Genomic DNA, 27,805 nt, shown 5'->3' with positions numbered 1-27,805 from the left:
TTAGCAAAAGGCCAAGCTCAAGCCCATTAATTCCCGCAATTTTCTCAAAATAACGCTTATTTTATGGCTGAAAGGAATCTTGCACTTGCTTTTCGCATGGTCCATTTGTTTTGGATGTGTGTCCTAAAACATGGTGGGCGCTACTCAGCATACAACGCACCATTACGTCGTTGCCCACCCTCTTTAAGTATATAAGCAATAACTTAATCGGTAATTTGTAATGGCAATATAATGGTATATTTAATATCAGGGAAAATACTATTAACCAATAATGTTGTAACATGTCCTGTCAAAATTGTATGTCTTGGTTAAGTAACTAAAGGGGTTTATTATTTCTCACAGCACTGTGTGGTTCATACTGTACAGCTCTATATCCTACAGTCAGTGACAGAACTGACGGAACCCCAGAGCCTGCTGTTCTATAGTGATGTCATACTGATGATGTCATAGAAGCCCATATAAAGGGGTGGGGTCTCACTCATTGGCTCAGTTTAGGATTCGACAGTGTGTGAGACGCATTCTTACGACATTCTCGTCAGTGCTAACGTCATTTAAGTCTTTAAGACAACTGAAGAGTTACAGGTTCTACATTACTGCTTTTTTCACACAGGACAAGGTAAGAACAGTTTACTGTTTAGTACTGTTAATTACAGCAACATAGAACATTAGCCTCTTAAGTAAAATCTACAGTCTGTTAGTGTTGAGTGAATTTTTGCCAAAAGTTTTATGTAAAAACCATTAAATCTGCAATTAAAATTTAAAAAATCAAAAGGTAAAATTGTATGTTGCAAAATCAAAAGAAAATAAAATATAGCAAATATATATTTTAAATATACTTGGTTACTTTATTATCCTTTGCAGTTATTTTACAATTATTTTAGTTTGGATTTTGTCAGTCAATACTTTTGTAATTTTTGTGTTTTTGTGAATTTTCTGTAGGTTTTGGGGGATTTTTCTTTTGAGCAAAAAACTGAAGCAAAAGTCTTTAGAATTGTGCTTCAAATAAAGACCTTTTTGCTGATCAGATTTTTAGTTAATTATTTACAAGTCGATATATGCTAGTTAATTATAATTTAATTTAATTTTACTTAATTATTTGCTAATTAAGACAAATATATGTATATTAAGCAAAAAAATATGCCAATGGGGTAAACAGAATTCTCAAAAGGAGTGAAGTAACACTTAAATCAAGCAAAAAAGTCACTGTTTTTGGACACAGGAATCAGAATAACTTGATTGCTGCTTGATTGTGCTTATTTTCAGTTCAAATGTCTTAGAATAAGGTACAAATTCTAAGTAAGTAATGATTAAGATAATTATACCTAAAATAAGCAAAATAATCACTTACAATGCTTAGTAGAGTACAATCAGAGAATAAAATAAGATTTATTGCCTTAAATTTTAGAAAATTTCACTTGCTAAAATTTAGTTTTTTGCAGTGCAGGGAAAAAATAAAGAAAGTCAACCTGTAAAACTGCAGTGTTAAAGGCAGTGCAGTCTAAAGATTTTTAGTGCACCCAACATTTGTGCAACTAAGAGTGGTGCAAAAAGTTAGTTTAGAGCCCACTTATGATAATAATTGCATTAATAATAATGCTTTTCTGATGCCTTTTTTCATAATCTTCTAACGTCTTCTCCTTTCATCTTCTCTTTCCCCCTACAGGCTAAAAATGAATACCCCGGGAGAGCTGAAGAGTTTAGGATACGAGTTGGTGGATTTCCTCGGTAAAGGGAGTTATGGTGAGGTTAAACTCGCCAACTCTAAAAGGCACCAGAAGAAGGTGGCCATCAAAATAATGCACCGAAGACTTTCGCCAGGTTTTTTTGTGCATAAGCTTTTGCCACGGGAACTACTCATCCTGAAAACAGCACGGCACCCACACATCCCCCAGGTGCACGAGATCTTTGAGATGCCCAACGGTCAGGTGTTCGTGGTGATGGAGGCCGCCGCAACCACTCTGCTGGACAAGATCCGGGATCTCGGCAGTGTTCCTATTGGCCAAGCGAAAATCTGGTTCTCGCAGCTCCTCAGCGCTGTGGAGTATCTGCACCAGCAGGACATTGTGCATCGGGATCTGAAATGCAAAAATATCCTGCTGACGGAGAACAACCAGATTAAATTGGCCGATTTTGGATTAGCGCGATTTTTTAAAGGCCCCGACCTAAGCGAGACGTTTTTCTGCACCCCTGAGTGTGCTCCGCCGGAGGTTCTTGAGGAAACGCCATACGATGCTAAAAAGAGCGACGTATGGAGCCTGGGCGTCATCTTCTACGCCATGGTCACCGGAACCATGCCCTTCAAAGGAATCTCCTTGAGGGCTCTTGTAAAAGCCCAGAAGAAACCATTAGCGTTTCCAAATTGGATCTCGGTGGACGAGAGCTGCAAGAACTTCATAGAGTATATGCTGCAGCTCGACCCGTCCGCTCGGCCTACAGTGACAGAAGTGGCTAATCACCCTTGGCTGCAGACCAATCAAGAATGGTGGTAAGTAACTGCTGTGCTAGGTTTGGATCTCCAGGATCATGTTTCTTGATTATATATGTTATAGGGATGCAATGGTACAGTGTGGCCACGGTTTGATTCGTATTCGCAGTTCTTGGGCCACGGTATCGGGTTCCATTTCGATATATTAGTATTATCTAGCTCCAACATCCAGTACGAATCTGGCTTGGTGGAACCCGCACCAGATCTGTCAGCTGTTTGTTTGTTTCTTGACTAGATTGTCTTGTATTTTTATTAACAGTCTGGAAAACAAGTCTGAAACTTCAGATGAAGATTTGGAGGAAGAGGACGAGCAGATATATTGCATACTGCACAGATCCAGCTGTCTTCCCTCCTCCACAGAAGAATGTAGTGGTCCGATCATGATTTATCCTTTAAAGGATAGCAGCGGGTATGTTTGCTTGTTTGTTTGCTTGTTTCTTTGTTTGTTTCTTTGTTGTCGATGCACTCAAAAAATAACTTTTAAAATTGTTTAAACTTTTAATCCAATTAATCACAACAATATTCTCTGATGAACTGAAATTAATCTCACTTGTTCTTCTTAAAATGCAAGTTTTTATAGTGGACATTTAAATGTAGATAAAATAATTATTGTAAAAAATGTTAAATGCAATCATATTTATATAAGTGGTGTTAATTAAAATGCTAGGATATCCTTGTTTCAGACCCTGCATCCATTAAAATGGAAATACATCATGCATTTTTCTTTGTTATAGAAAGTATTATAGGGACAGATTACAGCAGAAGGGTCAAACTTTGTGACGTAATTAACTTGCATTAAAATTGTATGCCCTAATTTATTTACCAAGTGCTTTATTTATCTGGTGCCAGTGCTCTAGTATTGTGTGTCTATGGAGGAGCTATTGGATAAACCAGCTCTCGGTCAAAAGTTTGAGCACCCCGCACATCCAGAGCAATTTAGTGTCTATAGCGTCACCATATGTTTGCATGTTGCTCAGCCATACATGCATAGCAAATACACACCCTAGAGACCCTAACTAGTGTCCTAATTCATGCACTGCACCCTTCGTAGGCTGCATTTGGAGACTGATTGTCTCACAGTGGGAAAGATAGGTTGTTCTAATTCATTTCGAAGGCTCCTCTTTTCTTTTTAAAAGGATACAGCCTCTGAATTTGGACACAGCATTTGGTGTACATGATACCCTGGTGAAAAAAATATATATACTTAATTGTACTTAAAACATATTGAGAAATGTCTATAAATGCTGTAAATATACTAATATATTTATGTACTTAATTAAAATATATTTAAAGTACATTATTATCCTGCTTTTATCAAATGTTTGAAAGTAAACTTTGATCAAACTTTTTAAAAAGTACAATATAATGAATTTAAAATAAATAGACTAATATGACATACACTTTTTGTTGAATGTAATTCAATATACTTCTAAAATACTTATATCCAAATATACTTTTGTACATTTTTTGCAAAATTCATTAAAAACAACTATCACAGTAGCAATGTATCATGTTAATTTACTTTTTAGACAGTAAATTAAATTACTACATTAAAAAAATTAAGTACATTCGTAACATGCTAAAAATTGCAGTAGATTATATTAAAATATATTTTTATACCCAATGAAGTGTACCAACTAGAAATGTGCTACTTGCAAAAGACAGGAACAAGAAGCATGTATATTTGTACTCTAATGTAAATAGAGCACATATATTTAACATCAGTTCTTAGTACATTTCTAATGTACCTGGTGTATAGTAATAAAAATAGTGATACAATTGAAATACTTGTTAAATGTATTATAATTTTACTGTGAGCATATTTAAAATATGTATGTATAAAACATACATGAAGTAGTATAAATGTTTAAATGTTAATTAGGTATATTTAAAATAGTTCCATTTAAGGTATAGTTAAGTACACTCAGCACAATTTAAGTAAGACTTTTATACTATTTTTATACAATTAAAGTATAATAAGTACAAAAAAAATTGTTCCATGTTAGCACTCTTTCTTTAAATATACTGATTAGTAATGTGGCTACAAGAACACTATAATATAGTTAAATGCACTATAGCATAATAATGCTTAGTATACTTTAATCTACCTTTTTTCACTAGGGTACAAACTGATAAATAAGTTAAATATATAATTTAAAGAGAAGAGCTTAGTATTAGTATCATCAATCAGTTCGCTAATGATACGAACATTTCCACATTGCTTCTCTCACCAGAGAGGATGAGGCTGATGATGATGAAGAGGATGACGAAGAAGATGATGAAGATGATCAGGATGGAGGAACGATTAGCAGCGATAGTTCCTCAAGTGATGGTGAAGAGATTATCTCTGCACCAGAGGAAGAAGAGGTTGCAGAGGAGGAGGAGGAGCATGGCTGCCTTAAGTTCAGCCCAATTCGTTCAGCGGCTAAACGAGTTGCGGCACCGATCCTCAGAGCTTCTCGGACTCTTCATGAGCGGATGAGGAAGATATTTAAGATCAAATCTACGGCACACTCCTCCTCCTCTACACCGGAGACATCTTCAGACGTCTCGGATCAGTCTGGGCTGGAGATGAAACCCATTGAAAGCCAGAAAACCAAGAGGCAGCGGTTCCCCAAATTTAAGGTACGTGAGTCGGGTTGTTGAGTAAAGTGACATTTCAAGAGTTTATACCATAAAATCATTAAAATATAATTTTTAATCCCAGATAACATGCTCATGTGACCCCTTATGGGTGGCCAAAGTAAAATCCAGAAGGTTTTATCCATATATTTCAGGTTGGCCCCACATATGTATGCCCTAGATGTGTCTCATATGAGTTTAAGATGGCCAGTAATAATAAGACACATACTACAACACATACTAGTTAATCTAAAAAAAGTAGTATCATTGAAAAGGTCAAAATATGAAACTCATATATTATATAGAGGTTTTACACACAGACTGATTCATTTTAAGTGTTATTTCTTTTATTGTTGATTATGGCCTACAGCCAAAAGTCACTGTCTCAGACCAATTGGTACTTTTGGCAGTGTGCCAAGTCCTGCTGGAAAACAAAATCCACACAGTGGATCAACACCAGCAGATGACATGTCTCTCCAAACCATCACTGATTGGTGGAAACTTCACACTAGAGCTCGAGCAGCTTGGACTGTGTATCTCCCATAGACTGTATATAGCTGGACAGAGCATCGTCTCTCAAAAGTGAAGCCACCACAGGTCGGGCGCCCCCTGCTGTTCGGTTTTAGAAAGCCGTGTAACTCCACCCATCCCCATAGGTTTCAATGGCAAAACAGACAACTTTTAATCAAGTTTTTTTTCCAATATACTGTAATTCTACCTCCTTTATTTAAATGCAACAGCTAGTGTAACCTCTGCTTATATTGTTAAATTTGTATATCCCCACAGAATCCGGTTTTTAAAACTTTATTCAGCTCTATTCAAAAGAGGTGTGGTTATTGTAAAAGGGCTGGTTATGGGCGGGACCAATAACAGACCGTCAGCTCCGCTCCGCCCCACTCTGCAGTTTGTGACCGCGAGGCAGCCCTCAGGGGCGGGGTTATTTAAATGAATAGGCTGTCTCTCCACAGTCTATCTCCCTCCTCTGGTCTCTACTGCGCAGAATCGGGTGTCAGAATCGCCAACATGGCAGAAGATTTTGGCTTCATATTCATTGAATGAATGGGAACGGAGACACGGCGTCCATCTTTTTTTACATCTCTGGTCTCTCCACTCTGCTCCCTTGATTTACAAATGAAATGTTAAATTTACTGATGATCAGTGATGGTTTGGAGAGACATGTCATCTGCTGGTGTCGACTGTGTTTTATCAAGATAAAAAAAAGCCCAGGTTCACGCAAGAGAGAGCACATTTCTCCCATTCTGGCCTCCCTCCACTGGCTGCCTGTGTATTTTAGAGTTAATTTTAAGATTCTTTTATTTGTTTTTAAATCTTTAAATTGACTCGCTCCGCCTTACCTCACTGAGCTGCTCTGCCCCCGCGCCCCCACTCGGTGCCTTAGGTCAACTGATCAGCTGCTCCTGGAGGTGCAGAGATCAAAGCGCAAGCTTAGAGGGGATAGAGCTTTTTCAGCTGCGGCTCCTAAACTGTGGAATGGCCTACCACTATATGTCAGACAAGCCCCGTCCCTGTCCATGTTTAAAACCAGGCTAAAGACTCATATTTATTCCTTGGCTTTTAACCCAATTTTGTTAATATTTTTATTTTAGTTAGTGCATAGATTTATCTAAAACAATTTTTTTATTGACACCTATATTTTAATTGGTCTTACTGTTTCTAGTATTTTGTTTTTATCCTCTTATTTGCTATGTACAGCACTTTGTTGCAGCTGTTGTTGTTTTTAAAGTGCTCTATAAATAAAGTTGAGTTGATTTAAAATCAGTGCAGTTTTGTTTTACCACAAAATCTTACAGCACTTCATGCTTGCCTCTACTGACGACTTTGGAGATGGAGATGCGGATTTCATTTTTCAGCAGGACTTGGCACACTGCCAAAAGTACAGACTGGTTTAATATAATATTGTATAATATTGCACTGATTTTATTGCACTGATTTTTGGGTTTTTATTGTCTGTTTTATTGTCTAAGCCATAATCATCAACATTAAAATAAATAAACACTTAAAACAGATCACTCTGTGTGCATGAGGGCATGATCATTTTGCCTGGGATATTTGTCCGAAACATTTTAGTTGGTTAATCTTTGTCATCATTTTGTTCCTCCCACAGATCCCGAAGAAGATAAAAACGGTTCTACCACTGTAGACATGCAGCACGGTCTGCGGACATTACGATCCCAAAGGAGACAAGAAAAATGTATCACCCGTTGTAGTCGTCCAGACAAATTTATACATTTTTTTAGTCATTAAGTTGGCTTGGAAAAGCTTAGAAATGAACGCCCATGTACGTCACAAGTTTTTGACCAGAGGAGGATGGGTCCCCCCTGTGAGTGCGGTTCCTCTCAAGGTTTCTTCCTCCAGGAGGGAGTTTTTCCTTGCCACTGTCGCCTTTGGCTTACTCACTGGGGGTTCTGTGTTGTATAACCGTCTTCAAATGATATATTTTTGGACATTTCTTGTCATTAAATAAAAATACCTAAAAATATTGTAAAGCTTAGATCTGGTTTATTTCCCAATACACAGCACTTCAGGAGATTAATGTGGAGGAAAAACACTTTTTTACTGTTTACTACGTAATTTTATAAGTGTACCTTAATCATTTTCATGTCTTTATTATTAATCTACAATGTGGAAAATAAATTAAATAAAGAAATGAAGACAAACATTGAATGGAAGGTGTGTCCAAACCTTTAAATGAAACTTTACATTTACACTTGCATTTACTTCCCTGTGACAAATTCATATATTTTAAAATATGTAGAATAACTAAAAGAACTAATTTTTTAGTAGTATAGCATAGATTTATGTTTTTTTTTTTTTTACTTTCGTAATGTAATGTAGTCTTTTGCTTATATATTTATAAATATGACTTATACTACAATATTGGAACTAACTTATTTAGGGAATACACAGAGCACACTGCACAGCATACAGCCCCCAAAACACCAGGGCATTTTGGATTAAAATATGTAATCTTGGTGAAAGCTGGAATTTTATACATTTTAAAGTTTTATACTTGTGGAACTGGTGCTAATGCTATGCTAAGCTAACTGTTAGCTGTTGTGCTAACTTGAGTGGGTTTGTGTTGCCGTGGCGACTGCAGCTCTGAATGCTCAGCTCAATAAAACTGAAAATAACTCTGTAAAGGGTTAAAGTATTCCTCTTTTACTCACCTTATCATGAAATACATGTTTTAGACACCAAAAAAGACCAAAGAAGTTGTGTCTTTAAACATCTTATTAAGTTAAAGAGCCAAAAATTCAGACCTAAACCTGAGATATGCTAGGCTAACATTAGCCTATTCCTTTAGCTGATTTTCTGTCTTCTAAAGTAGCCAGCTCGGTAGCTAACGCTAACTTTACATTTATATTATATATTTAATATATAGTATATCAGTAAAGTCATGGTTAAGCTTAGTTTCACGTAGTAAACACTTGTTACTGTGAACAATTGATAATCTAGAAGGAATTTTAGTTATAAATTCATAGCAAATTCTAAACTATGCTAAGCTAAAATGAGCAATTTGTTTCAGCTGAATTAGCTTGAAAATCTTTATTTTGGCTGAGGTAAGTACACAAGGTTTACACAGCGGTTTCCATACTCATTTCAGGCATATTCTGTTAAAGTGTATTGCATTTTAAATGCAGAATAAATTCAGTAAATGCTAGTTAGCTAAGCTAATGGGTTTTTTTCTGTAGGTTAGCTTCAGTATGTTGGTGGGTATGCTGTATTATGTGTTTTTCAGCAGAGAGCAATATTTCACATTTTATTTTGGTTTAATTTTGTATAAATTAAAGCTAGATAAGCTAGTTATTTATAACTTATAAATTAAATATAGGCTAGCTAGTTGTAACTTATAAATTGCAGCTATGCTAGCTAGTTATTTATAACATAATTTAAAGCTAGGCTAGCTAGTTATTTATAACTTAATAATTAAGGCTGGGTTAAAACTAGCTATTTATAACTTATAAATTAAAGCTAAGTTAGCTAGCTATTTATAACTTATACATTAAAGCTAGGTTAGATCGTTATTTATAACTTAAAAAATAAAGCTAGGTTAGATAGTTATTTATAACTTAAAAATTAAAGCTAGGTTAGATAGTTATTTATAACATAAATTAAAGCTAGATTAGCTACTTATAACTTATACATTAAAGCTAGTTTAGCTAGTTATTCATCACTTATAAATTAGAGCTAGGTTAGCTAGTTATTTATAATTTATTGATTAAAGCTAGGTTAGCTAGTTATAACATAAATTAAAGCTAGGTTAGCTAGTTATAACTTATAAATTACAGCTAGGTTAGCTAGTTATAGCTTATAAATTAAAGCTAGGTTAGCTAGTTATTCATAACTTATAAATCAAAGCTAGATTAGCTAGTCATAGTTTATAAATTAAAGCTATGTTGGCTAGTTATAATTTATAAATTAAAGCTATGTTGGCTAGTTATAACTTATAAATTAAAGCTAGGTTAGCTAGTTATAATTTATAATATACCACAGTAAGCAAAAGGCCAAGCTCAAGCCCATTAATTCCCGCAATTTTCTCAAAGTAACGCTTATTTTATGTTTATTTTATGGCTGTAAAGAATCTTGCACTAGCTTTTCGCATGGTCCATTTGTTTTGGATGTGTGTCCTAAAACATGGTGGGCGCTACTCAGCATACAACGCACCATTACGTCGTTGCCCACCCTCTATAGTATGAACTTAATCAGTAATTTGTAATGGTAATATAATTGTATATTTAATATCAGGGAAAATACTATTAACCAATAATGTTGTAACATGTCCTGTCAAAATTGTATGTGTTGGCTAAGTAACTAAAGTAACTAAAGGGGCTAAATATTTCTCACAGCACTGTGTGGTTCATACAGTATAGCTCTATATCCTACAGTCAGTGACAGAACTGACGGAACCCCAGAGCCTGCTGTTCTATAGTGATGTCATACTGATGATGTCACAGAGCCCCATAGAAAGGGGTGGAGTCTCACTCATAGATTAAAGCTAGGTTCGCTAGTTATAACTTATAAATTAAAGCTAGGTTAGCTAGTTATTTATAACATAAATTAAAGCTAGGTTAGCTAGTTATAACTTATAATACACCACACTTAGCTAAAGGCCAAGCTCAAGCCCATTAATTCCCGCAATTTTCTCAAAATAACGCTTATTTTATGTTTATTTTATGGCTGAAAGGAATCTTGCACTTGCTTTTCGCTTGGTCCATTTGTTTTGGATGTGTGTCCTAAAACATGGTGGGCGCTACTCTGCATACAACGCACCATTACGTCGTTGCCCACCCTCTTTAAGTATATAAGCAATAACTTAATCGGTAATTTGTAATGGCAATATAATGGTATATTTAATATCAGGGAAAATACTTTTAACCAATAATGTTGTTACATGTCCTGTCAAAATTTTATGTCTTGGTTAAGTAACTAAAGGGGTTTAATATTTCTCACAGCACTGTGTGGTTCATACTGTACAGCTCTATATCCTACAGTCAGTGACAGAACTGACGGAACCCCAGAGCCTGCTGTTCTATAGTGATGTCATACTGATGATGTCATAGAAGCCTATGGGCTTCTATGACATCATCAGTATGACATCACTAAAGGGGTGGGGTCTCACTCATTGGCTCAGTTTAGGATTCGACAGTGTGTGAGACGCATTCTTACGACATTCTCGTCAGTGCTAACGTCATTTAAGTCTTTAAGACAACTGAAGAGTTACAGGTTCTACATTACTGCTTTTTTCACACAGGACAAGGTAAGAACAGTTTACTGTTTAATACTGTTAATTACAGCAACATAGAACATTAGCCTCTTCAGTAAAATCTACAGTCTGTTAGTGTTGAGTGAATTTTTGCCAAAAGTTTTATGTAAAAACCATTAAATCTGCAATTAAAATTTAAAAAATCAAAAGGTAAAATTGTATGTTGCAAAATCAAAAGAAAATAAAATATAGCAAATATATATTTTAAATATACTTGGTTACTTTATTATCCTTTGCAGTTATTTTACAATTATTTTAGTTTGGATTTTGTCAGTCAATACTTTTGTAATTTTTGAGTTTTTGTGAATTTTCTGTAGGTTTTGGGGGATTTTTCTTTTGAGCAAAAAACTGAAGCAAAAGTCTTTAGAATTGTGCTTCAAATAAAGACCTTTTTGCTGACCAGATTTTTAGTTAATTATTTACAAGTCGATATATGCTAGTTAATTATAATTTAATTTAATTTTACTTAATTATTTGCTAATTAAGACAAATATATGTATATTAAGCAAAAAATATGCCAATGGGGTAAACAGAATTCTCAAAAGGAGTGAAGTAACACTTAAATCAAGCAAAAAATTCACTGTTTTTGGACACAGGAATCAGAATAACTTGATTGCTGCTTGATTGTGCTCATTTTCAGTTCAAATGTCTTAGAGTAAGGTACAAATTCTAAGTAAGTAATGATTAAGATAATTATACCTAAAATAAGCAAAATAATCACTTACAATGCTTAGTAGAGTACAATCAGAGAAGAAAATAAGATTTATTGCCTTAAATTTAGAAAATTTCACTTGCTAAAATTTAGTTTTTTGCAGTGCAGGGAAAAAATAAAGAAAGTCAACCTGTAAAACTGCAGTGTTAAAGGCAGTGCGGTCGAAAATTTTTTAGTGCACCCAACATTTGTGCAACTAAGAGTGGTGCAAAAAGTTAGTTTAGAGCCCACTTATGATAATAATTGCATTAATAATAATGCTTTTCTGATGCTTTTCTTTCATAATCTTCTAACATTTTCTCCTTTCATCTTCTCTTTCCCCCTACAGGCTAAAAATGAATACCCCGGGAGTGCTGAAGAGTTTAGGATACGAGTTGGTGGATTTCCTCGGTAAAGGGAGTTATGGTGAGGTTAAACTCGCCAACTCTAAAAGGCACCAGAAGAAGGTGGCCATCAAAATAATGCACCGAAGACTTTCGCCAGGTTTTTTTGTGCATAAGCTTTTGCCACGGGAACTACTCATCCTGAAAACAGCACGGCACCCACACATCCCCCAGGTGCACGAGATCTTTGAGATGCCCAACGGTCAGGTGTTCGTGGTGATGGAGGCCGCCGCAACCACTCTGCTGGACAAGATCCGGGATCTCGGCAGTGTTCCTATTGGCCAAGCGAAAATCTGGTTCTCGCAGCTCCTCAGCGCTGTGGAGTATCTGCACCAGCAGGACATTGTGCATCGGGATCTGAAATGCAAAAATATCCTGCTGACGGAGAACAACCAGATTAAATTGGCCGATTTTGGATTAGCGCGATTTTTTAAAGGCCCCGACCTAAGCGAGACGTTTTTCTGCACCCCTGAGTGTGCTCCGCCGGAGGTTCTTGAGGAAACGCCATACGATGCTAAAAAGAGCGACGTATGGAGCCTGGGCGTCATCTTCTACGCCATGGTCACCGGAACCATGCCCTTCAAAGGAATCTCCTTGAGGGCTCTTGTAAAAGCCCAGAAGAAACCATTAGCGTTTCCAAATTGGATCTCGGTGGACGAGAGCTGCAAGAACTTCATAGAGTATATGCTGCAGCTCGACCCGTCCGCTCGGCCTACAGTGACAGAAGTGGCTAATCACCCTTGGCTGCAGACCAATCAAGAATGGTGGTAAGTAACTGCTGTGCTAGGTTTGGATCTCCAGGATCATGTTTCTTGATTATATATGTTATAGGGATGCAATGGTACAGTGTGGCCACGGTTTGATTCGTATTCGCAGTTCTTGGGCCACGGTATCGGGTTCCATTTCGATATATTAGTATTATCTAGCTCCAACATCCAGTACGAATCTGGCTTTGTGGAACCCGCACCAGATCTGTCAGCTGTTTGTTTGTTTCTTGACTAGATTGTCTTGTATTTTTATTAACAGTCTGGAAAACAAGTCTGAAACTTCAGATGAAGATTTGGAGGAAGAGGACGAGCAGATATATTGCATACTGCACAGATCCAGCTGTCTTCCCTCCTCCACAGAAGAATGTAGTGGTCCGATCATGATTTATCCTTTAAAGGATAGCAGCGGGTATGTTTGCTTGTTTTTTTGCTTGTTTCTTTGTTTGTTTCTTTGTTGTCGATGCACTCAAAAATTAACTTTTAAAATTGTTTAAACTTTTAATCCAATTAATCACAACAATATTCTCTGATGAACTGAAATTAATCTCACTTGTTCTTCTTAAAATGCAAGTTTTTATAGTGGACATTTAAATGTAGATAAAATAATTATTGTAAAAAATGTTAAATGCAATCATATTTATATAAGTGGTGTTAATTAAAATGCTAGGATATCCTTGTTTCAGACCCTGCATCCATTAAAATGGAAATACATCATGCATTTTTCTTTGTTATAGAAAGTATTATAGGGACAGATTACAGCAGAAGGGTCAAACTTTGTGACGTAATTAACTTGCATTAAAATTGTATGCCCTAATTTATTTACCAAGTGCTTTATTTATCTGGTGCCAGTGCTCTAGTATTGTGTGTCTATGGAGGAGCTATTGGATAAACCAGCTCTCGGTCAAAAGTTTGAGCACCCCGCACATCCAGAGCAATTTAGTGTCTATAGCGTCACCATATGTTTGCATGTTGCTCAGCCATACATGCATAGCAAATACACACCCTAGAGACCCTAACTAGTGTCCTAATTCATGCACTGCACCCTTCGTAGGCTGCATTTGGAGACTGATTGTCTCACAGTGGGAAAGATAGGTTGTTCTAATTCATTTCGAAGGCTCCTCTTTTCTTTTTAAAAGGATACAGCCTCTGAATTTGGACACAGCATTTGGTGTACATGATACCCTGGTGAAAAAAATATATATACTTAATTGTACTTAAAACATATTGAGAAATGTCTATAAATGCTGTAAATATACGAATATATTTATGTACTTAATTAAAATATATTTAAAGTACATTATTATCCTGCTTTTATCAAATGTTTGAAAGTAAACTTTGATCAAACTTTTTAAAAAAGTACAATATAATGAATTTAAAATAAATAGACTAATATGACGTACACTTTTTGTTGAATGTAATTCAATATACTTCTAAAATACTTATATCCAAATATACTTTTGTACATTTTTAGCAAAATTCATTAAAAACAACTATCACAGTAGCAATGTATCATGTTAATTTACTTTTTAGACAGTAAATTAAATTACTACATTAAAAAAATTAAGTACATTTGTAACATGCTAAAAATTGCAGTAGATTATATTAAAATATATTTTTATACCCAATGAAGTGTACCAACTAGAAATGTGCTACTTGCAAAAGACAGGAACAAGAAGCATGTATATTTGTACTCTAATGTAAATAGAGCACATATATTTAACATCAGTTCTTAGTACATTTCTAATGTACCTGGTGTATAATAATAAAAATAGTGATACAATTGAAATACTCGTTAAATGTATTATAATTTTACTGTGAGCATATTTAAAATATGTATGTATAAAACATACATGAAGTAGTATAAATGTTTAAATGTTAATTAGGTATATTTAAAATAGTTCCATTTAAGGTATAGTTAAGTACACTCAGCACAATTTAAGTAAGACTTTTATACTATTTTTATACAATTAAAGTATAATAAGTACAAAAAAAATTGTTCCATGTTAGCACTCTTTCTTTAAATATACTGATTAGTAATGTGGCTACAAGAACACTATAATATAGTTAAATGCACTATAGCATAATAATGCTTAGTATACTTTAATCTACCTTTTTTCACTAGGGTACAAACTGATAAATAAGGTAAATATATAATTTAAAGAGAAGAGCTTAGTATTAGTATCATCAATCAGTTCGCTAATGATACGAACATTTCCACTTTGCTTCTCTCACCAGAGAGGATGAGGCTGATGATGATGAAGAGGATGACGAAGAAGATGATGAAGATGATCAGGATGGAGGAACGATTAGCAGCGATAGTTCCTCAAGTGATGGTGAAGAGATTATCTCTGCACCAGAGGAAGAAGAGGTTGCAGAGGAGGAGGAGGAGCATGGCTGCCTTAAGTTCAGCCCAATTCGTTCAGCGGCTAAACGAGTTGCGGCACCGATCCTCAGAGCTTCTCGGACTCTTCATGAGCGGATGAGGAAGATATTTAAGATCAAATCTACGGCACACTCCTCCTCCTCTACACCGGAGACATCTTCAGACGTCTCGGATCAGTCTGGGCTGGAGATGAAACCCATTGAAAGCCAGAAAACCAAGAGGCAGCGGTTCCCCAAATTTAAGGTACGTGAGTCGGGTTGTTGAGTAAAGTGACATTTCAAGGTTTTATACCATAAAATCATTAAAATATAATTTTTAATCCCAGATAACATGCTCATGTGACCCCTTATGGGTGGCCAAAGTAAAATCCAGAAGGTTTTATCCATATATTTCAGGTTGGCCCCACATATGTATGCCCTAGATGTGTCTCATATGAGTTTAAGATGGCCAGTAATAATAAGACACATACTACAACACATACTAGTTAATCTAAAAAAAGTATTATCGTTGAAAAGGTCAAAATATGAAACTCATATATTATATAGAGGTTTTATACACAGAGTGATTCATTTTAAGTGTTATTTCTTTTATTGTTGATTATGGCCTACAGCCAATTAAAAAATAAAAAAAGTCACTGTCTCAGACCAATTGGTACTTTTGGCAGTGTCCAAAAGTCCTGCTGGAAAACAAAATCCACACAGTGGATCAACACCAGCAGATGACATGTCTCTCCAAACCATCACTGATTGGTGGAAACTTCACACTAGAGCTCGAGCAGCTTGGACTGTGTGTCTCCCATAGACTGTATATAGCTGGACAGAGCATCGTCTCTCAAAAGTGAAGCCACCACAGGTCGGGCGCCCCCTGCTGTTCGGTTTCAGAAAGCCGTGTAACTCCACCCATCCCCATAGGTTTCAATGGCAAAACAGACAACTTTTAATCAAGTTTTTTTCCAATATACTGTAATTCTACCTCCTTTACTTAAATGCAACAGCTAGTGTAACCTCTGCTTATATTGTTAAATTTGTATATCCCCACAGAATCCGGTTTTTAAAACTTTATTCAGCTCTATTCAAAAAAGGTGTGGTTATTGTAAAAGGGCTGGTTATGGGCGGGACCAATAACAGACCGTCAGCTCCGCTCCGCCCCACTCTGCAGTTTGTGACCGCGAGGCAGCCCTCAGGGGCGGGGTTATTTAAATGAATAGGCTGTCTCTCCACAGTCTATCTCCCTCCTCTGGTCTCTACTGCGCAGAATCGGGTGTCAGAATCGCCAACATGGCGGAAGATTTTGGCTTCATATTCATTGAATGAATGGGAACGGAGACACGGCGTCCATCTTTTTTTACAGTCTCTGGTCTCTCCACTCTGCTCCCTTGATTTACAAATGAAATGTTAAATTTACTGATGATCAGTGATGGTTTGGAGAGACATGTCATCTGCTGGTGTCGACTGTGTTTTATCAAGATAAAAAAAAGCCCAGGTTCACGCAAGAGAGAGCACATTTCTCCCATTCTGGCCTCCCTCCACTGGCTGCCTGTGTATTTTAGATTTTTCTAAAACTATTTTTTATTGACACCTATATTTTAATTGGTCTTACTGTTTCTAGTATTTTGTTTTTATCCTCTTATTTGCTATGTACAGCACTTTGTTGCAGCTGTTGTTGTTTTTAAAGTGCTCTATAAATAAAGTTGAGTTGATTTAAAATCAGTGCAGTTTTGTTTTACCACAAAATCTTACAGCACTTCATGCTTGCCTCTACTGACGACTTTGGAGATGGAGATGCGGATTTCATTTTTCAGCAGGACTTGGCACACTGCCAAAAGTACAGACTGGTTTAATATAATATTGTATAATATTGCACTGATTTTATTGCACTGATTTTTGGGTTTTTATTGTCTGTTTTATTGTCTAAGCCATAATCATCAACATTAAAATAAATAAACACTTAAAACAGATCACTCTGTGTGCATGAGGGCATGATCATTTTGCCTGGGATATTTGTCCGAAACATTTTAGTTGGTTAATCTTTGTCATCATTTTGTTCCTCCCACAGATCCCGAAGAAGATAAAAACGGTTCTACCACTGTAGACATATGCAGCACGGTCTGCGGACATTACGATCCCAAAGGAGACAAGAAAAATGTATCACCCGTTGTAGTCGTCCAGAGCAGCTCCGGGTGATGATAGCCAACTGGATTTATACATTTTTTTAGTCATTAAGTTGGCTTGGAAAAGCTTAGAAATGAACGCCCATGTACGTCACAAGTTTTTGACCAGAGGAGGATGGGTCCCCCCTGTGAGTGCGGTTCCTCTCAAGGTTTCTTCCTCCAGGAGGGAGTTTTTCCTTGCCACTGTCGCCTTTGGCTTACTCACTGGGGGTTCTGTGTTGTATAACCGTCTTCAAATGATATATTTTTGGACATTTCTTGTCATTAAATAAAAATACCTAAAAATATTGTAAAGCTTAGATCTGGTTTATTTCCCAATACACAGCACTTCAGGAGATTAATGTGGAGGAAAAACACTTTTTTACTGTTTACTACGTAATTTTATAAGTGTACCTTAATAATTTTCATGTCTTTATTATTAATCTACAATGTGGAAAATAAATTAAATAAAGAAATGAAGACAAACATTGAATGGAAGGTGTGTCCAAACCTTTAAATGAAACTTTACATTTACACTTGCATTTACTTCCCTGTGACAAATTCATATATTTTAAAATATGTAGAATAACTAAAAGAACTAATTTTTTAGTAGTATAGCATAGATTTATGTTTTTTTTTTTTCTTTCGTAATGTAATGTAGTCTTTTGCTTATATATTTATAAATATGACTTATACTACAATATTGGAACTAACTTATTTAGGGAATACACAGAGCACACTGCACAGCATACAGCCCCCAAAACACCAGGGCATTTTGGATTAAAAGATGTAATCTTGGTGAAAGCTGGAATTTTATACATTTTAAAGTTTTATACTTGTGGAACTGGTGCTAATGCTATGCTAAGCTAACTGTTAGCTGTTGTGCTAACTTGAGTGGGTTTGTGTTGCCGTGGCGACTGCAGCTCTGAATGCTCAGCTCAATAAAACTGAAAATAACTCTGTAAAGGGTTAAAGTATTCCTCTTTTACTCACCTTATCATGAAATACATGTTTAGACACCAAAAAAGACCAAAGAAGTTGTGTCTTTAAACATCTTATTAAGTTAAAGAGCCAAAAGTTCAGACCTAAACCTGAGATATGCTAGGCTAACATTAGCCTATTCCTTTAGCTGATTTTCTGTCTTCTAAAGTAGCCAGCTCGGTAGCTAACGCTAACTTTACATTTATATTATATATTTAATATATAGTATATCAGTAAAGTCATGGTTAAGCTTAGTTTCACATAGTAAACACTTGTTACTGTGAACAATTGATAATCTAGAAGGAATTTTAGTTATAAATTCATAGCAAATTCTAAACTATGCTAAGCTAAAATGAGCAATTTGTTTCAGCTGAATTAGCTTGAAAATCTTTATTTTGGCTGAGGTAAGTACACAAGGTTTACACAGCGGTTTCCATACTCATTTCAGGCATATTCTGTTAAAGTGTATTGCATTTTAAATGCAGAATAAATTCAGTAAATGCTAGTTAGCTAAGCTAATGGTTTTTTTCTGTAGGTTAGCTTCAGTATGTGGGGGGAATGCTGTATTATGTGTTTTTCAGCAGAGAGCAATATTTCACATTTTATTTTGGTTTACTTTTGTATAAATTAAAGCTAGATAAGCTAGTTATTTATAACTTATAAATTAAATATAGGCTAGCTAGTTATAACTTATAAATTGCAGCTAGGCTAGCTAGTTATTTATAACATAATTTAAAGCTAGGTTAGCTAGTTATTCATAACATACATTAAAGCTAGGTTAGATCGTTATTTATAACTTAAAAAATAAAGCTAGGTTAGATAGTTATTTATAACTTAAAAATTAAAGCTAGGTTAGATAGTTATTTATAACATAAATTAAAGCTAGATTAGCTACTCATAACTTATACATTAAAGCTAGTTTAGCTAGTTATTCATAACTTATAAATTAGAGCTAGGTTAGCTAGTTATTTATAATTTATTGATTAAAGCTAGGTTAGCTAGTTATTTATAATTTATTGATTAAAGCTAGGTTAGCTAGTTATAACATAAATTAAAGCTAGGTTAGCTAGTTAGAGCTTATAAATTAAAGCTAGGTTAGCTAGTTATTCATAACTTATAAATCAAAGCTAGATTAGCTAGTTTATAAATTAAAGCTATGTTGGCTAGTTATATATTATACATTAAAGCTATGTTGGCTAGTTATAATTTATAAATTAAAGCTATGTTGGCTAGTTATAACTTATAAATTAAAGCTATGTTGGCTAGTTATAACTTATAAATTAAAGCTAGGTAAGCTAGTTATAATTTATAATACACCACAGTAAGCAAAAGGCCAAGCTCAAGCCCATTACTTCCCGCAATTTTCTCAAAGTAACGCTTATTTTATGTTTATTTTATGGCTGTAAAGAATCTTGCACTAGCTTTTCGCATGGTCCATTTGTTTTGGATGTGTGTCCTAAAACATGGTGGGCGCTACTCAGCATGCAACGCACCATTACGTCATTGCCCACACTCTATAGTATGAACTTAATCAGTAATTTGTAATGGTAATATAATTGTATATTTAATATCAGGGAAAATACTATTAACCAATAATGTTGTAACATGTCCTGTCAAAATTGTATGTGTTGGCTAAGTAACTAAAGTAACTAAAGGGGCTAAATATTTCTCACAGCACTGTGTGGTTCATACAGTATAGCTCTATATCCTACAGTCAGTGACAGAACTGACGGAACCCCAGAGCCTGCTGTTCTATAGTGATGTCATACTGATGATGTCACAGAGCCCCATAGAAAGGGGTGGAGTCTCACTCATAGATTAAAGCTAGGTTCGCTAGTTATAACTTATAAATTAAAGCTAGGTTAGCTAGTTATTTATAACATAAATTAAAGCTAGGTTAGCTAGTTATAACTTATAATACACCACACTTAGCAAAAGGCCAAGCTCAAGCCCATTAATTCCCGCAATTTTCTCAAAATAACGCTTATTTTATGTTTATTTTATGGCTGAAAGGAATCTTGCACTTGCTTTTCGCTTGGTCCATTTGTTTTGGATGTGTGTCCTAAAACATGGTGGGCGCTACTCAGCATACAACGCACCATTACGTCTTTGCCCACCCTCTTTAAGTATATAAGCAATAACTTAATCGGTAATTTGTAATGGCAATATAATGGTATATTTAATATCAGGGAAAATACTATTAACCAATAATGTTGTAACATGTCCTGTCAAAATTTTATGTCTTGGTTAAGTAACTAAAGGGGTTTAATATTTCTCACAGCACTGTGTGGTTCATACTGTACAGCTCTATATCCTACAGTCAGTGACAGAACTGACGGAACCCCAGAGCCTGCTGTTCTATAGTGATGTCATACTGATGATGTCATAGAAGCCCATATAAAGGGGTGGGGTCTCACTCATTGGCTCAGTTTAGGATTCGACAGTGTGTGAGACGCATTCTTACGACATTCTCGTCAGTGCTAACGTCATTTAAGTCTTTAAGACAACTGAAGAGTTACAGGTTCTACATTACTGCTTTTTTCACACAGGACAAGGTAAGAACAGTTTACTGTTTAATACTGTTAATTACAGCAACATAGAACATTAGCCTCTTCAGTAAAATCTACAGTCTGTTAGTGTTGAGTGAATTTTTGCCAAAAGTTTTATGTAAAAACCATTAAATCTGCAATTAAAATTTAAAAAATCAAAAGGTAAAATTGTATGTTGCAAAATCAAAAGAAAATAAAATATAGCAAATATATATTTTAAATATACTTGGTTACTTTATTATCCTTTGCAGTTATTTTACAATTATTTTAGTTTGGATTTTGTCAGTCAAAACTTTTGTAATTTTTGTGTTTTTGTGAATTTTCTGTAGGTTTTGGGGGATTTTTCTTTTGAGCAAAAAACTGAAGCAAAAGTCTTTAGAATTGTGCTTCAAATAAAGACCTTTTTGCTGACCAGATTTTTAGTTAATTATTTACAAGTCGATATATGCTAGTTAATTATAATTTAATTTAATTTTACTTAATTATTTGCTAATTAAGACAAATATATGTATATTAAGCAAAAAAAATATGCCAATGGGGTAAACAGAATTCTCAAAAGGAGTGAAGTAACACTTAAATCAAGCAAAAAAGTCACTGTTTTTGGACACAGGAATCAGAATAACTTGATTGCTGCTTGATTGTGCTCATTTTCAGTTCAAATGTCTTAGAGTAAGGTACAAATTCTAAGTAAGTAATGATTAAGATAATTATACCTAAAATAAGCAAAATAATCACTTACAATGCTTAGTAGAGTACAATCAGAGAAGAAAATAAGATTTATTGCCTTAAATTTAGAAAATTTCACTTGCTAAAATTTAGTTTTTTGCAGTGCAGGGAAAAAATAAAGAAAGTCAACCTGTAAAACTGCAGTGTTAAAGGCAATGCAGTCGAAAAAAATTTAGTGCACCCAACATTTGTGCAACTAAGAGTGGTGCAAAAAGTTAGTTTAGAGCCGACTTATGATAATAATTGCATTAATAATAATGCTTTTCTGATGCTTTTCTTTCATAATCTTCTAACGTCTTCTCTTTTCATCTTCTCTTTCCCCCTACAGGCTAAAAATGAATACCCCGGGAGTGCTGAAGAGTTTAGGATACGAGTTGGTGGATTTCCTCGGTAAAGGGAGTTATGGTGAGGTTAAACTCGCCAACTCTGAAAGGCACCAGAAGAAGGTGGCCATCAAAATAATGCACCGAAGACTTTCGCCAGGTTTTTTTGTGCATAAGCTTTTGCCGCGGGAACTACTCATCCTGAAAACAGCACGGCACCCACACATCCCCCAGGTGCACGAGATCTTTGAGATGCCCAACGGTCAGGTGTTCGTGGTGATGGAGGCCGCCGCAACCACTCTGCTGGACAAGATCCGGGATCTCGGCAGTGTTCCTATTGGCCAAGCGAAAATCTGGTTCTCGCAGCTCCTCAGCGCTGTGGAGTATCTGCACCAGCAGGACATTGTGCATCGGGATCTGAAATGCAAAAATATCCTGCTGACGGAGAACAACCAGATTAAATTGGCCGATTTTGGATTAGCGCGATATTTTAAAGGCCCCGACCTAAGCGAGACGTTTTTCTGCACCCCTGAGTGTGCTCCGCCGGAGGTTCTTGAGGAAACGCCATACGATGCTAAAAAGAGCGACGTATGGAGCCTGGGCGTCATCTTCTACGCCATGGTCACCGGAACCATGCCCTTCAAAGGAATCTCCTTGAGGGCTCTTGTAAAAGCCCAGAAGAAACCATTAGCGTTTCCAAATTGGATCTCGGTGGACGAGAGCTGCAAGAACTTCATAGAGTATATGCTGCAGCTCGACCCGTCCGCTCGGCCTACAGTGACAGAAGTGACTAATCACCCTTGGCTGCAGACCAATCAAGAATGGTGGTAAGTAACTGCTGTGCTAGGTTTGGATCTCCAGGATCATGTTTCTTGATTATATATGTTATAGGGATGCAATGGTACAGTGTGGCCACGGTTTGATTCGTATTCGCAGTTCTTGGGCCACGGTATCGGGTTCCATTTCGATATATTAGTATTATCTAGCTCCAACATCCAGTACGAATCTGGCTTTGTGGAACCCGCACCAGATCTGTCAGCTGTTTGTTTGTTTCTTGACTAGATTGTCTTGTATTTTTATTAACAGTCTGGAAAACAAGTCTGAAACTTCAGATGAAGATTTGGAGGAAGAGGACGAGCAGATATATTGCATACTGCACAGATCCAGCTGTCTTCCCTCCTCCACAGAAGAATGTAGTGGTCCGATCATGATTTATCCTTTAAAGGATAGCAGCGGGTATGTTTGCTTGTTTTTTTGCTTGTTTCTTTGTTTGTTTCTTTGTTGTCGATGCACTCAAAAATTAACTTTTAAAATTGTTTAAACTTTTAATCCAATTAATCACAACAATATTCTCTGATGAACTGAAATTAATCTCACTTGTTCTTCTTAAAATGCAAGTTTTTATAGTGGACATTTAAATGTAGATAAAATAATTATTGTAAAAAATGTTAAATGCAATCATATTTATATAAGTGGTGTTAATTAAAATGCTAGGATATCCTTGTTTCAGACCCTGCATCCATTAAAATGGAAATACATCATGCATTTTTCTTTGTTATAGAAAGTATTATAGGGACAGATTACAGCAGAAGGGTCAAACTTTGTGACGTAATTAACTTGCATTAAAATTGTATGCCCTAATTTATTTACCAAGTGCTTTATTTATCTGGTGCCAGTGCTCTAGTATTGTGTGTCTATGGAGGAGCTATTGGATAAACCAGCTCTCGGTCAAAAGTTTGAGCACCCCGCACATCCAGAGCAATTTAGTGTCTATAGCGTCACCATATGTTTGCATGTTGCTCAGCCATACATGCATAGCAAATACACACCCTAGAGACCCTAACTAGTGTCCTAATTCATGCACTGCACCCTTCGTAGGCTGCATTTGGAGACTGATTGTCTCACAGTGGGAAAGATAGGTTGTTCTAATTCATTTCGAAGGCTCCTCTTTTCTTTTTAAAAGGATACAGCCTCTGAATTTGGACACAGCATTTGGTGTACATGATACCCTGGTGAAAAAAATATATATACTTAATTGTACTTAAAACATATTGAGAAATGTCTATAAATGCTGTAAATATACGAATATATTTATGTACTTAATTAAAATATATTTAAAGTACATTATTATCCTGCTTTTATCAAATGTTTGAAAGTAAACTTTGATCAAACTTTTTAAAAAGTACAATATAATGAATTTAAAATAAATAGACTAATATGACGTACACTTTTTGTTGAATGTAATTCAATATACTTCTAAAATACTTATATCCAAATATACTTTTGTACATTTTTAGCAAAATTCATTAAAAACAACTAGCACAGTAGCAATGTATCATGTTAATTTACTTTTTAGACAGTAAATTAAATTACTACATTAAAAAAATTAAGTACATTCGTAACATGCTAAAAATTGCAGTAGATTATATTAAAATATATTTTTATACCCAATGAAGTGTACTACTAGAAATGTGCTACTTGCAAAAGACAGGAACAAGAAGCATGTATATTTGTACTCTAATGTAAATAGAGCACATATATTTAACATCAGTTCTTAGTACATTTCTAATGTACCTGGTGTATAATAATAAAAATAGTGATACAATTGAAATACTCGTTAAATGTATTATAATTTTACTGTGAGCATATTTAAAATATGTATGTATAAAACATACATGAAGTAGTATAAATGTTTAAATGTTAATTAGGTATATTTAAAATAGTTCCATTTATGGTACAGTTAAGTACACTCAGCACAATTTAAGTAAGACTTTTATACTATTTTTATACAATTAAAGTTTAATAAGTACAAAACAAATTGTTCCATGTTAGCACTCTTTCTTTAAATATACTGATTAGTAATGTGGCTACAAGAACACTATAATATAGTTAAATGCACTATAGCATAATAATGCTTAGTATACTTTAATCTACCTTTTTTCACTAGGGTACAAACTGATAAATAAGGTAAATATATAATTTAAAGAGAAGAGCTTAGTATTAGTATCATCAATCAGTTCGCTAATGATACAAACATTTCCACTTTGCTTCTCTCACCAGAGAGGATGAGGCTGATGATGATGAAGAGGATGACGAAGAAGATGATGAAGATGATCAGGATGGAGGAACGATTAGCAGCGATAGTTCCTCAAGTGATGGTGAAGAGATTATCTCTGCACCAGAGGAAGAAGAGGTTGCAGAGGAGGAGGAGGAGCATGGCTGCCTTAAGTTCAGCCCAATTCGTTCAGCGGCTAAACGAGTTGCGGCACCGATCCTCAGAGCTTCTCGGACTCTTCATGAGCGGATGAGGAAGATATTTAAGATCAAATCTACGGCACACTCCTCCTCCTCTACACCGGAGACATCTTCAGACGTCTCGGATCAGTCTGGGCTGGAGATGAAACCCATTGAAAGCCAGAAAACCAAGAGGCAGCGGTTCCCCAAATTTAAGGTACGTGAGTCGGGTTGTTGAGTAAAGTGACATTTCAAGAGTTTATACCATAAAATCATTAAAATATAATTTTTAATCCCAGATAACATGCTCATGTGACCCCTTATGGGTGGCCAAAGTAAAATCCAGAAGGTTTTATCCATATATTTCAGGTTGGCCCCATATATGTATGCCCTAGATGTGTCTCATATGAGTTTAAGATGGCCAGTAATAATAAGACACATACTACAACACATACTAGTTAATCTAAAAAAAGTATTATCATTGAAAAGGTCAAAATATGAAACTCATATATTATATAGAGGTTTTACACACAGAGTGATTCATTTTAAGTGTTATTTCTTTTATTGTTGATTATGGCCTACAGCCAATTAAAAAATAAAAAAAGTCACTGTCTCAGACCAATTGGTACTTTTGGCAGTGTACCAAGTCCTGCTGGAAAACAAAATCCACACAGTGGATCAACACCAGCAGATGACATGTCTCTCCAAACCATCACTGATTGGTGGAAACGTCACACTAGAGCTCGAGCAGCTTGGACTGTGTGTCTCCCATAGACTGTATATAGCTGGACAGAGCATCGTCTCTCAAAAGTGAAGCCACCACAGGTCGGGTGCCCCCTGCTGTTCGGTTTCAGAAAGCCTTGTAACTCCACCCATCCCCATAGGTTTCAATGGCAAAACAGACAACTTTTAATCAAGTTTTTTTCCAATATACTGTAATTCTACCTCCTTTATTTAAATGCAACAGCTAGTGTAACCTCTGCTTATATTGTTAAATTTGTATATCCCCACAGAATCCGGTTTTTAAAACTTTATTCAGCTCTATTCAAAAAAGGTGTGGTTATTGTAAAAGGGCTGGTTATGGGCGGGACCAATAACAGACCGTCAGCTCCGCTCCGCCCCACTCTGCAGTTTGTGACCGCGAGGCAGCCCTCAGGGGCGGGGTTATTTAAATGAATAGGCTGTCTCTCCACAGTCTTTCTCCCTCCTCTGGTCTCTACTGCGCAGAATCGGGTGTCAGAATCGCCAACATGGCGGAAGATTTTGGCTTCATATTCATTGAATGAATGGGAACGGAGACACGGCGTCCATCTTTTTTTACAGTCTCTGGTCTCTCCACTCTGCTCCCTTGATTTACAAATGAAATGTTAAATTTACTGATGATCAGTGATGGTTTGGAGAGACATGTCATCTGCTGGTGTCGACTGTGTTTTATCAAGATAAAAAAAAGCCCAGGTTCACGCAAGAGAGAGCACATTTCTCCCATTCTGGCCTCCCTCCACTGGCTGCCTGTGTATTTTAGAGTTAATTTAAGATTATTTTATTGGTTTTTAAATCTTTAAATTGACTTGCTCCGCCTTACCTCACTGAGCTGCTCTGCCCCCGCGCCCCCACTCGGTGCCTTAGGTCAACTGATCAGCTGCTCCTGGAGGTGCGGAGATCAAAGCGCAAGCTTAGAGGAGATAGAGCTTTTTCAGCTGCGGCTCCTAAACTGTGGAATGGCCTACCACTATATGTCAGACAAGCCCCGTCCCTGTCCATGTTTAAAACCAGGCTAAAGACTCATATTTATTCCTTGGCTTTTAACCCAATTTTGTTAATATTTTTATTTTACTTAGTTCATAGATTTATCTAAAACTATTTTTTTAATGACACCTATATTTTAATTGGTCTTACTGTTTCTAGTATTTTGTTTTTATCCTCTTATTTGCTATGTACAGCACTTTGTTGCAGCTGTTGTTGTTTTTAAAGTGCTCTATAAATAAAGTTGATTTGATTTAAAATCAGTGCAGTTTTGTTTTACCACAAAATCTTACAGCACTTCATGCTTGCCTCTACTGACGACTTTGGGGATGGAGATGCGGATTTCATTTTTCAGCAGGACTTGGCACACTGCCAAAAGTACAGACTGGTTTAATATAATATTGTATAATATTGCACTGATTTTATTGCACTGATTTTTGGGTTTTTATTGTCTGTTTTATTGTCTAAGCCATAATCATCAACATTAAAATAAATAAACACTTAAAACAGATCACTCTGTGTGCATGAGGGCATGATCATTTTGCCTGGGATATTTGTCCGAAACATTTTAGTTGGTTAATCTTTGTCATCATTTTGTTCCTCCCACAGATCCCGAAGAAGATAAAAACGGTTCTACCACTGTAGACATATGCAGCACAGTCTGCGGACATTACGATCCCAAAGGAGACAAGAAAAATGTATCACCCGTTGTAGTCGTCCAGAGCAGCTCCGGGTGATGATAGCCAACTGGATTTATACATTTTTTTAGTCATTAAGTTGGCTTGGAAAAGCTTAGAAATGAACGCCCATGTACGTCACAAGTTTTTGACCAGAGGAGGATGGGTCCCCCCTGTGAGTGCGGTTCCTCTCAAGGTTTCTTCCTCCAGGAGGGAGTTTTTCCTTGCCACTGTCGCCTTTGGCTTACTCACTGGGGGTTCTGTGGTGTATAACCGTCTTCAAATG

At 35.9% G+C, this 27,805-nt stretch overlaps 1 protein-coding gene across 10 annotated transcripts; it reads left to right on the top strand.

The window, feature by feature from the left end:
• Positions 1-325: 325 nt before the first annotated feature.
• Positions 326-27,805, top strand: LOC103040874 (testis-specific serine/threonine-protein kinase 6). Of its 10 annotated transcripts, none has more exons than XM_049483904.1 (5): positions 326-616; positions 21,871-22,692; positions 22,952-23,101; positions 24,926-25,316; positions 27,452-27,805. In XM_049483904.1, the coding sequence occupies exons 2-5, from the start codon at positions 21,878-21,880 to the stop codon at positions 27,485-27,487; spliced, it is 1,392 nt and encodes a 463-aa protein (XP_049339861.1). In that variant the 5' UTR covers positions 326-616; positions 21,871-21,877; the 3' UTR covers positions 27,488-27,805. The 10 variants fall into 10 exon arrangements, with proteins under 10 accessions (XP_049339861.1, XP_049339855.1, XP_049339857.1 ...); XM_049483898.1 differs by lacking the exons at positions 21,871-22,692; positions 22,952-23,101; positions 24,926-25,316; positions 27,452-27,805 and adding exons at positions 1,664-2,485; positions 2,745-2,894; positions 4,720-5,110; positions 7,233-7,607 and having other exon boundaries at positions 334-616; XM_049483900.1 differs by lacking the exons at positions 21,871-22,692; positions 22,952-23,101; positions 24,926-25,316; positions 27,452-27,805 and adding exons at positions 11,933-12,754; positions 13,014-13,163; positions 14,990-15,380; positions 17,193-17,594 and having other exon boundaries at positions 336-616.

The sequence above is a fragment of the Astyanax mexicanus genome, chromosome 10, assembly GCF_023375975.1.
Source record: "Astyanax mexicanus isolate ESR-SI-001 chromosome 10, AstMex3_surface, whole genome shotgun sequence".
Lineage (NCBI taxonomy): Eukaryota > Metazoa > Chordata > Actinopteri > Characiformes > Acestrorhamphidae > Astyanax > Astyanax mexicanus.
This window is presented reverse-complemented; position numbering and strand designations above follow the sequence as displayed.

Excerpts from the sequence above, each read along its gene's own strand:
- LOC103040874 (XM_049483904.1), top strand. The coding sequence starts at position 21,878 with ATGAATACCCCGGGAGTGCTGAAGAGTTTAGGATACGAGTTGGTGGAT. Across the intron at positions 23,102-24,925 it reads CCTTTAAAGGATAGCAGCGG|AGAGGATGAGGCTGATGATG; the intron begins GTATGTTTGCTT and ends TTCTCTCACCAG. Across the intron at positions 25,317-27,451 it reads AGCGGTTCCCCAAATTTAAG|ATCCCGAAGAAGATAAAAAC; the intron begins GTACGTGAGTCG and ends TTCCTCCCACAG.